The 17,186-nt window shown below is 37.8% G+C and overlaps 1 protein-coding gene across 3 annotated transcripts in view; it reads right to left on the bottom strand.

Moving 5' to 3' along the window:
• The window catches only part of LOC124153484 (alpha-actinin, sarcomeric), a 66,632-nt gene that overhangs the window by 24,849 nt on the left and 24,597 nt on the right, over positions 1-17,186 (bottom strand). For all 3 annotated transcript variants that reach the window (XM_046526677.1, XM_046526676.1, XM_046526675.1), the window contains exon 2: positions 1,139-1,373. In XM_046526677.1, coding sequence (XP_046382633.1) covers positions 1,139-1,373 — 235 coding nt within the window. The remainder of the gene's footprint in view (positions 1-1,138; positions 1,374-17,186) is intronic.

Here is a 17,186-nt window from a genome sequence, read left to right as displayed (position 1 = left end):
GTTATAAAAGTCTAAAACATTAACTATACAATTTAAAAAAGCATCAAAAAAGAAAAATTGATAAATACATTCTTGTTTTTTTTTTACTGCCATTGTACCATGAATTCAATAAAGGGTGGTTTCCCATTCTTTTATTGCCTAAATCGAAAGATTATTACTCCTAGAGTATGTATTTCATGCTTTTAGATTTTTAAATGACAATATCTATTTTTTGGCGATTAAATGAAAAGTAAAAATTTTCCAGCGCACGAAAATGAACCGGCTAAATATGAATGCTGGGAAAAGCCTGCGTGATGTCATTCTGGTCATTAAGAGACGTTTCCCTGAGATCTGTGCCTTTTTCCCTGTGATCATCGTCTGAGATTGGTAATCTCAGGTGATGTAAAACTCCTGACTACTCACATAGCATCTGGAGTGGCATCCCATGGCCACCAATCTGGCATTTTTCAAATGAGGTTAAAATTGACCATTGACATTCATCTTAACTGGGGTTTCTAAAACCAAATAATTTGTATATTATGAATACACTAAAGGTAGGTAACGACTCGCAATGAATGCCTTTCATTTTCTTGGATGAAGTAGGCTACCCTGTTGTCAGATTTTGCTTAAGTAAGTCATTAAAATTATTAATATACATTTGAAAAACTTTGAATTTACATTGAAAATATTGACCAGCAAAATGTGCTCATTTGTACCAAAATAAATGCCACATTTTCCAGTCAAACTATTTATAAAAAAACTTAATAACCAAAATATTTTTATTCAATATCATCAAGGGTAAGAAATATAGAAGACGGGTAATCTTAAATTCATGTCAATAACTTCTAAGAATACACACTACAAGTAACAACAAAGGGTGGATTGTAACCTAATTAACTCTTTATAACACAAAAATGAATCTATATATAAGTGGGAATATAAGAATTTCAAACAAACATCAACAGGTTTTAAACCTGAGCCTGGTGATGAAAATACCGGATGGCTCAGCACCGAAGAAAATTGAATGAAAGTAAAAAATGGATGGAATATATAAATTAAAGCCTATCCGGAAAATAATCACCGAGTATATAATGACAGCCTAAAAAATTAAATTCTTAAGACCTAATGCGACATAGGAAAATAAATGTTAAGGACAAACCTTCAGCACCAATGGACACAAGCTTCACACCCTTCCTCTCAATGAAGTCGAGAGCTTTGTTGACATTTGCGATTTTGTGGAAACGCATCTTGCCACGGTCAGGCTTGGGCAGTGTCTCTCCAGAGATCACTTCAAGCAGAAGCATAAGTTTCAGCCCATTTCGAAAGTCCTCGTCAATATTATCGATGGACGTCCCAGCCTTTCGTAAGTGGGAGTTGCACCATGCAGTGAATGTCTGGAAGAAAACAAAAGAAATGATTTATAACATTAATTTTGTTTTAGCCTCTCTACTGTTCCATGGGCAAAAATCACTTCTATGATTTAGACCATTCATGCATAACCAAATGTGGATATATAATATAGAAACGGGCATGTGGGGAATTATCAAGAGAGGGCCTGGGTGAAAAAGTGTAACACTTTTGTGATGCCCTGCAGAGATGCTTTACGACCAGAAAGTGAGCCATTTCGACTAACTTTCATTTCATTAAATCGCTGTAAATTTACCAAAAATGTAGACAGAATCTTTTGCTCCAGCGCTTTGCACACGGTGTGGCACTTAAAAGGCGCTACACACGTTACGACCAAACCACCCAACTGCCGAGTCCAACTACGTTGGCACCGACGGTTGGAGGGTGTGTAGGCCTGTCGCCCGACCAGAAAAGTCGGACGCGACGGTCGGGCGGTTGGTCCTGTCAGACCATCCAAACGCCGACCGCCCTACCCCGATTTCTGTGTCGTCGAAACGTCTGTACCGTTATCGGCTATTTTTTCTATCGATTTGAGGTTTGATTTTGCCAATCAACTCCATGAAACACACTTCGCCCATCCTCAAATAATTTCGGAAATCATATCCATCCAATTCTCGAAGTAAACTCATGTGGGTGAAACTTCAAGCAGCCACTTCTTCGCCCATACGCGCATCTCTTTTTTTTTAGGTTATCAATGAGAACCTAATTGGCTCCCAAAAGTCAAATCCATTTTTTGATTTTTCGAAAATTGCGGAGCAATTGCCTACAAAAGCCAAAACCAACTTCATAACTTTGCAGGGGGATGGAGAGGCCGTGTAATTGAAAGATTAAGAAATAGAGCAGTTAACTACAAAAGGCAAAACAATGAAGGAAAAGTGGCATCCGCTAAAAATAGTTGCCAAGAGAAATACGCAAAACGTTTTGGGAGGGTGAGGGGTGAGCCACCCCTGACCAGAGAGAAGAGCCACACAAAATAAAACAGACGGAATTTCCCTACCACAATGGGATAACTTTGAAGTAAAATAAAAAGATAACTCCACGAAAAAGCTGGCGAATCACGAAAAAAACGGATTGGGTGGACGTCATTATGCGTAGACGCAAAAAGTTGCGAGGCCATAAAAATATATTGTATATAAGTCGCTACACTTATCTGGACGAATGGCTGCAGGAAACTTGGTTTATTTAGTGGACGGAAATGTGAGAAGCATGATGACTTTTTCTCGCACAACGTAACAGCCGATTTTATGAGATTTTATTATGTATCTGGAAAGAAAATGTTACTATATCACACAGTAATTTTTTCAAGGGTACATCAAATTTCAGCAAAAATCTTGAGAGGAATAGTTGGGGAGAAATCCCAGAGTGAAAAACGTGGTCGACTGCATTCCTACTGTTTTCTAGGTTGACCGTGAAATCATCTGACGGACATCACGCAACTATCGGTCACTTACCAAGCTATAGTTGCGAAGCTGTGTCGACACGAACAAACTCTCTGAATCTAATTCCATCACAGGGAAAGAATTAATCATAACAATCATACCGAAACACACAAAAATAAATACACTTGGAGGTATGATAAATACTTTAGCGAGAACAAGGATTTATCCGCTTTGGCGATAGCCCGCAGCTTCCCGCGTTTCTAATAATTTCAAGTTTATTAAGGTAACCCACGGTAAAATTCACAACAGATAGGTACCTCAAATGAATGCCATCAAGGTTGCGTTGAGCGAAGCACACACTATAAGTGGAGCTGTTAAACTAATATATTGCACAATGTAAATTTATATATAAAGGAATTAATTTTGGAATTCGATTCTAAATTACAACCCCATTAGGAGTGCATAAAAATCGAGAGATAAAAATACGAATGGATCCTAAATTAAAATTTATCAACAATTGGAGTATGAACTGCACTAGTAACCCATTCTCCTAAAAACGGCGACACAATCTTACGGCACTAGCCAGCCATACAATTCGACAAAAGCATACAAGAAACAAGATAGTAGCAAGAAAATTAGCAAGAAATTTTGACCGAAATAAAAACAATATTAATCAATAAAACATCAAGAACTAAGCGAAAGTTCCGAAATGATTTTTCGATGGTATTAAAACAATAGTCGAGATAAAAAACATCATTCACATCATACAAGTCTATCAAGGTTTATTATACCATCACCATTATACCATCTGAAACTTCATGACAATTTTCAACCTAATTTGTTCATGGTTTCATAATTATGACGATACATGAATAATAATTCGAATACATATACCGGAGATTTACAATAAGATTACAACTATGTAGCACTATTAGCGTACGATGACTTCAGCAAAATGTGGCACTTACGTTTAAATTTTCCATGAATATATCACGGGATTAGGATGACGAAAAGATTTCGTGTCAGTTAAAGACTTAAAGCCACCCCATTCTGTTTAAAACGAGAGAAACTATAAAGCCAGTTCACTGATCTCATGTATGAAAAACTGCAACGAAGATAGCGTAAATTAGCTCCTGCAGCTCCATGCAAGGTAGCTTGTTCCCTGCGGCGTCTCATTTCCTAAATAGCAGACGCAATCGGCTAAGTGAAAAAAAGAAACAGTAGGATATAAATGGATGTTTAGTCTCGAACGTTTAATGAACGGGAATGAAATCTTCAGCCAACAATACAATGGGATTTCCTTCAACAGTAGGTTGTCCCTGGATAGAAAGCCGGATGATAGAGATATCTATGGCGTTAGCCGTTCCTCGGCAGATAGTGATACGCAGTCACGTACAAATACGAAGTTCACGTGAAACTACAACCTTCATTCACCAGAAAAAGATTCTTGAGAAGCGGCCCGCTCACTAAGCATAAAATGACGCATTAAGGCCTTAGTAAATAATACTCGTACCAATTGAGGGTGAGTTTCAGGATGAGGGATCAAGCTCATCGGAGCGAGACAAAAATAACAACTCTTTTAGACGATATGGTCAGAATAACAAGGTAATAGATAAGTCATCAAGATACATGAGTTCATTCTATCTTTGACGGCTAGTCAACGAGGTAAAAGGCGTAAAATTGAAGCCGTTTAGGTGGTCACTGTAGCATGGTGATGACGGCGAGCCACAAAGCTTGAGATTTAATGATATTAAGGCCGCAGAGGTGCGTGGCGTCTGCTCAACACGCTAAGGATGGATCCGGATTTCCTAAATATAGCTACAATAGGTTGATACTTTGCTTTGTATTCACTTTAAATTTATTTCATCAGTTGATCCAAAACTACACGATTTTCATTATCGGCACAAAAGTTATGGCCCCTAGTAAAATTAAGATATTAATTATAACCTGTTTATTCAGTCCGATGAAATATTCAAACTACAATACGACCGTCAATGGTCTGAAATACTCGCATATGGTTGACATTAACTTGTTTCAGCTCGGGGTGAGCTCCACCCTTTACGCAATAAAACCGAAATTCGGGTTGAAGCACCTGAGCTAGTCTGTTTCTATTGAACTACATCTGCAACATCGAAAATTAGCGCGCGACGCCAGGTAAGAAGATTTTCCATCTCGTCCATTGACTTCATAATATACATAGCAGAAAAAAGGCTAACTTATTAAAGGCCATAAAGCAAGTCGTAAAAAATAAAACGGAAGTTGAGTGCCCAACGTTCCTTTGATAGACAATAATTTTTAAAATAAAAACGTCCAGGAGAACTTAAAAGAGAACTACGATTTTGGGACACGTTCCAGAGGGGAATGGAAGATAACTATTAAAAAAATCATCAATAAATAACAAACCAACCGACAATTCCATTAATTCTCCACGACTCTACGTATATTGCATCAGACGAGAGGGATAGTTAAGAAAAGAATGTATCTAATTCGCCATTGACACGCAATTTTATTTTATGCACAGGGTCACGTGCCCCCCCCCCCCAGAGGCTTAAAAAATGGACAAAATTTTTTACACGGTTATCATTACCTTCGTTTTGTTTTGTAAATGACGAATCCTCAACCATTTAACTTCATAGTAATAACTTTCAGATTAAAATAAAGAGAATATTTCGTACAGTAATCGTTGTATGTTGTTTTTAATATCAAGGATGAAAAGATCGTTGGCCTGTCAAACCCTTGTGCACCCCCATAAAAAATCCTGGATCCGCCCCTGATAATGAACAAGTCGTAGGCTGGCGTGACGCCCCTAATGAGGCAGAATTATATTTTAAGATAAAAACAAAATGGGTCACGCACAACAGAAAGGGTAGGTCGTCAACTAAAATCGTAGCAACAACCACGTCTACGGTGAAGCTCAAACTACATACACATCGTGAGATTACTGTGGAAAGGCTCAACAAGCTAGAGAGCATTCACTCACAAATCGGGTCAGCCAAAGGCAATTACCAACTGTATAAAACCTAGATTAGCAATGGAGATGAACAGTGACATGAACCACATAGAGAATCGTCTGTACATCATGCGAGTATAAGAGAGGATTCTACCTTTAAGCTTAAGTACACCCTATGATACTCGCTAAAATCAAGCATGCAATTCGCAACAATGATAGGTCACACTTGGATACGAATATCCCACACTCAATGCAGAGGTAAATCATTGGTTAGGAGTAAAATAAGCTACTTCGATGGCTATCTTGAAACCATCGTGGAAGTAGTAAAACCATGCTGTCATATTTCAAACGAAAATACTAATAAGGCTTAAGGAGGTAAGTTAAAAATTATAACCTCTTTGCAACATGAAATGTTTTGGAAATCAGGAGGAGATTAAAACAAAAAAATAAAACAGATGTATGGATCCATGGGAAACACAAAGCAAAAACACTTTTCGGGTGAAAATTTTAATCAGACAAAATATAGTATAAAATACTTAAGGAACAAAAGCATTTTTTAGAGATACGATACATCGTATTCTAGATAAAATGCAAAATCTAACATAGCTCACACGATTTTAGTACCTATAAATGATACAAAATTCGATTAACAAGCTCTTAGGAATAAACAGAATCGTTCGTAATTTTGAATAATCCAATTTTGTACTTATTTATTTCCCCATTCATTGCGTCGCAAATATTTCTCTTTCCAATGTCAGGATTACGTTCCATTCTGACAGCCTCCACATTTTCCCGCATTTTTCCTAAACGTTCTATTGAATCACCAACCAGCCTCTTCCCATCCATTCACTTATATTCCACTGGAAAGGAAGGTATTTTTCCCCTTTTCACTCCCTCCACACTTCCAAGCCTTCCTCGGATACGCAGAAATTTTTTTCGGACACTTGATCCTCACTGGGTCAGGACAGAAAAGTAAAACCGAAAGGATAAAAAAAAACACAAACATTTTCATTCCTAACGTAATCGACGAATATGGGTACTACAACTTCAACGGAACCAACGGTTTAACGTACACAACAGTTATGAAGGGCGGTAAGGCCTAAACTTCACGCCCTTGATACTTAAACGGAAACCCCGATGACGGATTCAATGGTAATGCGCGCACAGTTCGGTCGATCCTCACTTTCTCGGTCACCGCCTTCCGCGGCGGGATCCCCATTCGCGCCGGGATGCCCTAGAGCGGAAGGAAAAGAATTTTCCACGGACCAAATACGGGTTATAAGTCGAGCAAGCGCGCCGAGGGAAGCGGCTCTTAACATATGGAAGCAGAAGGGAGCCTAATATGGAAAAGAAAGTTCCAAGAAGGAGTGAGAGAATGCAGAGGGAGTAAAAGCATCGGGGATCGCTTTTATCTGGGAAGGAGGGCGGAGGAAGAGAATGATGACGGGGCAGTGGGAGGGGAGGAAATCCTCTTCGCGGGGAGCACGTCATGGTGCTGGGAGGGAGAGAAGCATGAAGTGGGGGTGGAGGGAGGGGGTGCACGTAATGGAGGAGAACACTGGGACTCGCTGTCACCGCCGCTGCACCGAGCGCCTCCATTCGCCATGCAGACTTCCTCGCTTGCGAGCAAGAAGCGTGCCGACCCTCGAAGGCGGTGAGGCGCCGCCGGAAAAGAATCCGATGCGAAATTGAGTCGAAGATGCGCGAGATAGGGATGCAACGAATGGGAAGAGGCAGGGACGGGACGTGCGACACGCCAATTTTCGAACAGTTATGCCGCGGAATCCGAACTTGATACAGTGATCGAGTTGCGGGAATGTTTTTCCCCTTCACATAAAGGATGCCGGGATCAATCAGTAACAAGACGAAAATTATTTTTATATTCCTTCTTATACTACTTAAAAAGAGAATTTTCGCTTAAAAATAAAAAATGAAATGATTTTTAAGTGAAAAATTAAGAGAAAAACATGGAAAATTTACGTTAGGCATGTATCGTACATGAAATATTTGAGTCTATTAAGCCTCAATCCGTTTTTCACTCCCTCAGTCGACCAACCTTCCATCTTCAAAGTGTGGAGACTACATTTTCGCCATAGAGCGTTCGGAAACAGCACTTACACTAGTCAGATCATGGGTAATAATTTGCTCAAACAACAAGTTAATATTTTAACTATTAGTAAAAACGCCTTTGCACTGGAAAACCAAATTAAATTAACTGATCACTTACAGCTACACACAAGCGTTCAATTACGATGCACAGAATTATAGTATTAAGTGTTTGCTTCTCCAAAGCAAAAAGCTTCGAAGGGACACTACAACGATCGAAAAATTAATACAAAGGGGGAAAAATTAATACAAAATTAATACAAATTAGGATATCGAATGAACATCAATAGGAGGCAAACGGAATATCGGACGATAATGGGACAACTGTGAAGAACAGACGGGATTCAAATACGAAGAAGTTGCAATTTTGCGAGGTAAATGAAATGCCTTTATGCAACTTTATCGATTCGTATCGTAATTGATTCATTGCTTACTTGATAAGTTAGAGTCATAAAGATCACCTATTTGACGATCCCCACTATTAGAAATATTAATCGGGAGGTCAACGACCTTTCGTCGTCATACCCACGAGATGATTAGGAAGCGAGGAATGGCATTCTGGTGACCTGTGAAGGAAGTGCTTGAGCGGTAAGGGGAAGAGAAAGAGCACGAACGAGGAAAAACTCAACGGGAGCAGCATTATTCATCGGTAGAATCGGCATACTACCCACTGAAAAAGAAGGGGTGGCTATCGAGGTTGGGAAAAGGACGCTAGTTACTTGATTTAGGGAATGTACATTGTACAATACGCTTCATTGGGGAAATTCCCATTCTAAAGGCACCGCTAACAGATTTTCTCAGATACATTTCGTAGTTGCCATGGAATCGCCACATAGAGGTGAGGATCATTAAAAAAATAACATTTGACCATTGACTTTGAAAAAGAAAATTAAATCTTAAAAACTGATTCCAGTGTCAATCATTTATAAGACCATATTTATAAATAAATAAAAGATCGTAGCACTTTTCCACCTTTTTTTTTTAATAAGTCTAACTTCCACCAATTGAAGCCTGAATCTGTTGAACTTATTTATGAGACCCACAAATGGACGAATCAATGTAACATCATTACCACGCATCGAATTTTTTTGCCAAATTTTGAGAAACGAAAAGTTCAATGGTATTAATAGAAAATTTATAAATACTAAAAAATGGCAAATTTATTCTCGTATCTATTGAAAAATGAAAATAATTCCTCCTGAGAAGCAAACATTCTCAAGTTACACTCGTGAATTATGACACAAATGAGCAAATGTTTGCCTTTCCATACCAAAATGGATAGTTTGAGGCGTGAATTCGTGAAATTGCTTCATGTTGAATCAAAAAAAACTTAGTAGGTTTCACATAGATAACTTAAGTATCTACTAGTTTCGTCGCTATGTGACATCGTCAGGTGTATGACAGTACAGCGGCGATTTTCTCGGGTCCTAAGTTTATTCTTTAATTTTCCATACGGGAAAAATAATGCTTAAAATTTTGTTCCCTCACTGCTGAAACGCTCTCTTACGAAAACACATAACCATACACACAAGAACGGATAATCCGTACCTGAGCAGGTGATACATTAGTCATATTTACAAATTCACAACAGGGGAAACGATAAGAAACACTTTTAACGGATGAGAAATTATCTAGCAGGCCTTCTTTCGTAGTTTATTCAGGATATCTTAAAAGCGATAGCGAATACCTAAAGAAAATACAGCCGAAGGAGGCGATGAATGGTGCAAGACCTCTTTGATTACGTTACTGGATTTACAAAGAACCTCTGTCCCTTCACAAAAGAGATAGCAGTAGTGTCTCGATGAACGGAACGCAGAAAAAGGAACGGAGTCCAGCCAATGATCGCATTGGAGGAGAATTCCGATATTATATTAAGAAGAATATCGTAAAAAGTATGAAGCTAAAAATGAAAAACCTATCTCCAGGTCAGTCTATTCATTTCGCTCCAGGTAGACTCTCATAAATACATGTTTCCTGTCCTTTATTGAAAAAATCTAAATCTATGGGTCAGGGGGAATGGATTGAGAACCTTATTTGGATTTGAGCTTTAAAAGAGAGCATAAAATGCGCAATGCATAATTGTTGTTACAGGAAGCGTTTTAGATCATCTGAATGGCAATTTCACTTTTTTTTATTACTTTTGATTTATTCTTCATACCGTTACATTACACCCATTATTAACGTTCCAAAAACGAATCCTTGCCCATTCACAGCAATTTAATTAAGCCGTTTCTGTTTTCTTACAATACACTATGGACCAACCTAGTTTTAAAAGTTGCGTACGCTTTTGATGGGACAGAGAGAGTCCCATTTCATGATAGTAATATTCTTATATCCTTAATGGTGAATGGCATTTACCAGCTAATGCCCATCATCAAGCTTAACTTCCGCTTGTCGTGGTTGTAACTGCTATTGTCTTGTCCCGACTTAAATACTTTCCAAGAAAATATTCTCAATTTTCAACTCGAGGACATGATTAAGAATACATTCCAAAGAAAAAAATGAACAAATTACTCCGAAAAATCAAGAATTTTTAATAGAGCTACAGTTTATGTTTTATACAGAAAAAGTGTGTAAGATCGCAAAAAAATCACAATTTAACCCCATAATAAATGGAAAGTAATGGGCATTTGAAATATAAAGAATTTGGTGTTATTTGCGGATAATCTGTTGAACGCGCGGTGTAATGCAGGCGATGTTGATATAGAGATACAGCAGTTTATGTGTAATGCCAACCTTTCCAGAGGAGCACTCCGATAGTAATCCTCAAACGTGTTCAATAGATGACATCTCCATGGACTTAAGGTACCTAAGGTAAATGTACCTTTAGCATAATTTGGAGGTTTAATTAGCAGCCTAATATCTTTCACAGTGACATATGCGTGATCGTCCTATTAAAATATGGCCTGCATAAACTGCATACTTAAACTTTTGTTTTCTAATCGTTGTTATTTGCAAGCTACTACAAACTTTCACCATTTTCATTAGGTAACATCAAAACTTAGGTATGGTGTTTGGAACAAAACTGAAATTATAACATTTTCAGTATGCTAATATCTTTTATGCATTGCAGCTTTTAAATATAAGCCAGAAATTATAGCAACACTTCAGCAGAATTTACGACACGGTCTCCAGCGTTACATTGTGGAACTGTTTCACGTCAAAAATATAAATACTTTGTTATATTCCACAGTTTATTTCAAATGTACCTTTCATACCCCATGTATCATACGAACTGTGTAATAAAATTCATAATGCCCAAGTGTCATTTTACAAGCCTGTATCAGTGGATAAAATCCTTTTTAATACAAAGGACAAGTATGACAATCTACAGAAAAGTGGTGTTAATCAGTTGAAGTGTGATACATGTGATATTTAATATACTGGACAAACTGGGAGAAATTTTAATGTAAGTATGAAAGAACATCGACAATTGTTTTTTAAATAACGACGAATCTTCTGGAATAGCCAAACATTTATGTGACGAAAACCATTTGTGTAATTTGAACCTAGGATTTTACATTGCATTGACAAATGGCGTAAAGTGGGCTTCTTATAACAGTTTGAGATTGTGAATTGGCTCACTAAACTTTGTAATGACCATATGTTCCCCACCCAGTCACCATTATTTTATGTCACATTACAATCCCCCCACGACCCTCAACCTTAATTTCCTCACGTTTTTAAACTTTTTGAGAACTCCCAACCTCCTTCCTTCCTTTGTTGTTTCGCCTATGCAAGCCATCCCAAGGCCTTCCCCCTCATTCCTCCAGAAACGGCCTAACCTGCCATAAATGTTCCTCCCCACCACTCTTTTTTCATATCCCCTCAACCCACGGATATCTATTTAAGTGCAAGCCATCCACTGAATTGTAACTGATGATAGCATGACATGCAGAAACCCGGGTCGTCCCATTCGAAATAAAGTGTGGAATATAATAGTGTATCTTTATTTTTAGCTTCAGCAGAAATACCCAAGTAATAGTAAGCACTAATACTTCGATTCCTTTAAATTTCAGAAGGAAAGAATTTATCCCGGCAACTAGAGGAAATTCCTAAGCTTTCCCCAAATGGATGCTTGCCCAGGTTAAAACTATTCATACACTTGAGACCTACTTGACAATAAAATTACAATAGCAATACTGAATGCAACCTTGAATTTTAAAGGCGTTCCTCATAATACTACGCTGTTAGTTTATAGCAGGTAACAACTTCTCCACGCAAAGAAGGTATACCACGAAAGGTAATAATAATATAAAAATAGAAATAAATTCCCTCAAATGAAAATTAACGGGTGACGTAATCTGGTACGAGTATGAAACATGATTTTTCTGTTTTCAATTAACAACCTGGCTCTTTCACACTCATTTCACAATACGTAGTAATCACGGGGCTCTGGAAAATGAGAATGCTAACTGCTTAAACACATCGAGATTACCTCTAATCAGAAGAAAAATTAGTTTTTTTCACACTTCCAAATTAGCTTTTTTTCAAATTCATTAGTTTTCGACAATAAAAAAAGCTCTTAAACATTGCTCATTGATACTCATTGTTTTCTCCCCTCACATTAAAATCAGAGGTGATAAGTTCACGGCACCGCATCTGATAAAAAATGACCACTAATTCTAAACCCTAGGATCTTCTTCTCGCATGGCCACTGCATTAGCTACCGTATAGTATCTACTATGCTGTTATAATCACAACGGCTTCCTCCGCTAGAGCATAACTTTTGAGTTACAAGAGGTTACACCCATATTTGAATCCACAAGTGCTCCACTCACAAAACCCCACGGCAATCGCCGCAGGAATACCATTTAGGCTCCGCGATGAAGAGACTCCAATAGAAGTCATATTCCTAGCTAGGGGAGGCAATCAAGGTCAACTCAAAAGGTGGAAGCTGTAAGTGGGAACAAAGCGTTGGGACGGGTAGGTATTAGGAGAATGGGATGGGAGAAGTGAGAAGGGGGGTGAGGATAGGAAATATGGCTGGAGTGAGGAACAAGGGGAAGGCACGCGGAGTGCTAGGAAGAAAGCGTCGGCTTTCTCAATGAACGTGAGATGGGTGGAGACATGACCGCCTCTCACGACCCATCCTTCAGTTTCGGATCTCGAGGTTCCCCCCACGTATTCGCCCTACTCCCAGTCCCGTTAAGAGAAAGGTGGTCCACGAGTCGCATAGGAAACAGTGTGTGAGGCGGATCCCATGGGATGCAAGGGAGAGAAGAGGAGAGCAAGATGAAAGGCGGAGGGAATGGAAGGAATAGAGAGGGGGAAGGAAGGAAGACCGAGAACGAGTAGGAAGTGGATGGGCTATCTATCGGTTGGGCGCCAGCGATAGGAAAAGGACGGACTCTAAATCTGCTCCTCCACACCGCGCCGACCTTTTGTGATCGCTTGGCCCAGATCTTCGCACCGTTCTGATATACACGGAAAAAGCGACGCGAAGAAAAACTTCGGTTTTCCAAGGAGGCGCAAACGTGAGAACCGTGATCGGAAAGAACGAAAACTTCCCTAAAGGCATTTGCATTTCATATGCGACCTCTGAAAGCTGAAGTCGTCTCTTAACTACGCTGAAAATGGACACGAACTGGTGAGAGAACAAATGAACATCGAACTAAATAAAAACGGCAGAGAATTGATATTAATTGATTCGGAAAGCTTCGATGAAGACACTTAAATGCGCGTTGATAGAGGAATCGTTATTTACCTTGATATTCGATCATGGTGGTTGGTTATGAATAGATAAAGGAGATAAAGAATTTTCCAAAAAGGTGATAAGTAAATTATAAAAACCGTTAAACAAGGACTACCGGGGCGACACAATCATAAATTAAAAACTTCTCGCTAAAACATAAAAATAAGACCTGAAAACTTCTCTAAGACTGTTTACCCTCATTAAACTAAACTTACGATTTTAAAGGACTTGAGTTGAAATATAATTAAAAATGGCATACAAAAAAGGAAAATATTTAGATGACCGAACACTCAAACGATGGAATACGACAGATAGCAAAGATTTCGGTGAGAGGTAAGCATTCATATCTAAGGACGAGGTAAATAAGTAGACTAAAATTATAAAGGTGGTAATGACTCTCGGTGAAATCAGGAAGGAAAAATCAACAGAAAGTAGTACACACGAAGGAATTAAATGGGGGTGTAAAACTAATTATAGGAAACATGACAGTGAAGAAATACGAAGCCATAAAGAATGAAGCCAGAAGAGGACACGATTCTTGGAAATCTTCCAACTAATAAAATAATAATTAACTTGAACTCAATTCCGTATTATTCCCATTAAAATATAAACTAGGGTTCCACGCATTTTAATTTTGATATCCCGAACAATACAATTCTAATGAATGGATGTGCACTGAAAAACGCAACGGGTTATTAGCAAAAAAACAACTTACCAGGCTCTTATGAAGAAATACTTACCTCAAAATTAACAACAATAAAAATAAAACAACCAAGTAAAATAATACACAGTGGCACATTACGACAAAAACTGGGAACAAATATTAAATATTTACCAAAAATAAGACGATGAAAAGGACAACTATATTTATTAAAAGGCAGTTATTAGAAAAGACAAAGAATTACCAATGCATGTACGCAAGGGACATGCATTGGTAATTTTTGGATCTATACTTTTCCCAACGAATGATTAATGCTCTGTGAAATTATTGGTTTTGTGCCAAGCGAAACCGTAAAATTCACTGAAGCATAATGCATGATTCAACCCGATTAAGGTTATGGACTATAACTTTTAAATGTACTTGAAATCTATACTATTATCCGAGATAAAATGTACTAACTGCATTTTGGGTGTGTCCCGACAAGCTAGCCGAAAAACAACGGCACAAAATAACGTTAAAATCACAGCAGAGGTAGAGTAGTAGCAGTCAGACATTCCACAACAAACAGTGATAAAAACAAACAATAAACGCCCAACATCAAGTATAAAGAGAGCACATACAGATGTAAAGATCCACTGTTAAGCATTGCAGAAAACTCATTACATTTTCTGTGAAGCATGAGAACGCACCTGATTCACTTCCTCAGGAAGAAACTTAGGTTATCGCAGGAATGAAAACAAATGAAGCACGCAAATGGGGAAATAATACTCAAGTAAATGAATTATTATTACAGAGAAAATTTTAAATTTGAGATATGAAAGGATTAGCATACCATCTCATAAAAAATTATGGCTTGGATATTTTGAACCACATTGCTTTTAAGCATTAGGAGAAAAGCACTTATAATATGCTACCCTGCTACTGTAGCAAAAGATGACTCAACGATCCTAATTATAAAGAAAGATCACGTATTCTTTGCGCGCATAATTTTTGACCCAGTTTCACAGCGATGCGAAGAAGCGGTTCGTCGAAGGATGTTCTCTACAGCGGTTTATCTTTTCAAGTAGGCGTCTTTAGAACGGGAACGTAAATTATACAATAGCCTGTTGTTCCTTTGTCTTTCAGCGAACGGAGTCACAATATGGCAAGTGATCAAGAGCGCTCGGTATGAACACTTTCTTTCCGCCTAGGACGATATAATTCACGATTTCGTAAAGTGAATGAAATTGAAGTAGAAGTGAGATTCGAAGTAAGAGTAAGTTTTAAACTAAAAGCAGATATTTGGATTATAATATTCTTTCGCAAACTAACGTTATTTACCCATTTCCAGTTTGGATATAAACTTAAGAAATAATGTTTTGACCTAGGAAGATGATTTGAGAAGAAATCCCGAGTGGATACTCATCTCAAATAAGAAGCTTAAGCTTTCAATGTACATGACATGACTGCCAAGAATTCACTACATGGATGACCGAAAACTTCCAGAACTTCTCAGGATACAGTACAGCAGCCACGAGCTAAATAATGCTAGCAAATACCTAACGACAAACAGCTGGTTTAAAATACTCAGGAGCGATGAAAAACATTCTCATAATAGCAATATAGCCCACATAAGACTAAATATCACGAAAAAATCATGAACTAAATGAACGATTAAAAAATAATCGAACTTTACAAGGACTAAACACGATTATCACAGAAATAAACTTCAATAGTTACTTAAATACATTGACCTTTCAAAAAGTCAAAAGATAAACGCCAAGAGGCACGCTGAAGACAACTGAACAAATATTTTGCATCTGTGACTGAAACCGGAGGTGTTACTGAAGCACAGATATGTAAAACTAATAAAATTAATATAATTTTACAATAACATTGCAGTTTCAAATAAATTTCACGATTTATTTCCATGATTAATATTACCTAGTATGGCTAGCTGGAATTACATGCGAAAAAAAACCGGATAACCCGAAAGAGAGCCCAATTTCACAAGTTGTTCCGTTTGAAGTTTGTTTGAAGAATTTATATGGATTCATGGATATTTCCACCGAAATGACTACCAAAAGCATGACGTCAACCCCAGAAAGTAAACTTCCTGAGTTTCTGAGATATGCGAAGAAATTTTCCGAGCATATCTTGAAACTTGATTACCTTGCCTTTTCAAATATTATTCCACGACTCGAAGGAAACAAGAGTCAGACATAGCAAATCTGAAACTCAAACTAAGTAGTTAATATTTAACAAGAAAATTGCCTAGGAAAGTGAATTTAAAAAACCAGTCATTTTCCGCTTAATATATCTACTGAAGAATATAAGAATAAGAATTTTAACTTTGAAGTCATACTTTTGTTTTTCAAGACTTCGAAATACTTCGAATCGCAAAAAATATCCTTATAATACGATAAAGCCATGAAAAAAAAACCGATAACCGGTGAAACACTGCTCAAGATGTACTCTCAAATCCACTTATCATACTTCATAGTTCACAAACGAATGGACAAATCAATTCACAGAATAATCCAAAACCTTCAGAATCGGGTGAAAAAAAAGGCTGAAACTTCGATTTAATGGGTTGAAATCTTCCTGCTGTGAGCCTAATTTTGCCCGTCCAATGCCATTCCTACATTCGTTATGCTACCATTTTTGTTCCGCGGAAATAGTTTCTCCATGCTATCTAATAGTGATTACTTATTTCCACCCAATTAATTACATCATAAAAAAGAGGTTAAACTATACGCTTTCAATCCTCAATGAATAACTGCTAAACTACGCTCATGATCATTAACGGCAGCTACCATTAATAAAAAAAGAGTGCCGACTCGTGAAGCCGGATGTGGTAACCTAACGATAAGCACACACAAACTACGGAAGCCTGTCTTCTTGCTAGGGAGTCTGTTTTCCTAAAAATATGTGGATATTAGGAAACATAAAGCGTAGAGAAAAATATTTACCTGATATTATGTTTTATACTTATCAATTTTTTGTACTTCACCACTAAAAACACAGGAT

This window comes from Ischnura elegans, chromosome 2 (assembly GCF_921293095.1).
Source record: "Ischnura elegans chromosome 2, ioIscEleg1.1, whole genome shotgun sequence".
In the NCBI taxonomy this organism is placed as follows: Eukaryota; Metazoa; Arthropoda; class Insecta; order Odonata; family Coenagrionidae; genus Ischnura; species Ischnura elegans.
This window is presented reverse-complemented; position numbering and strand designations above follow the sequence as displayed.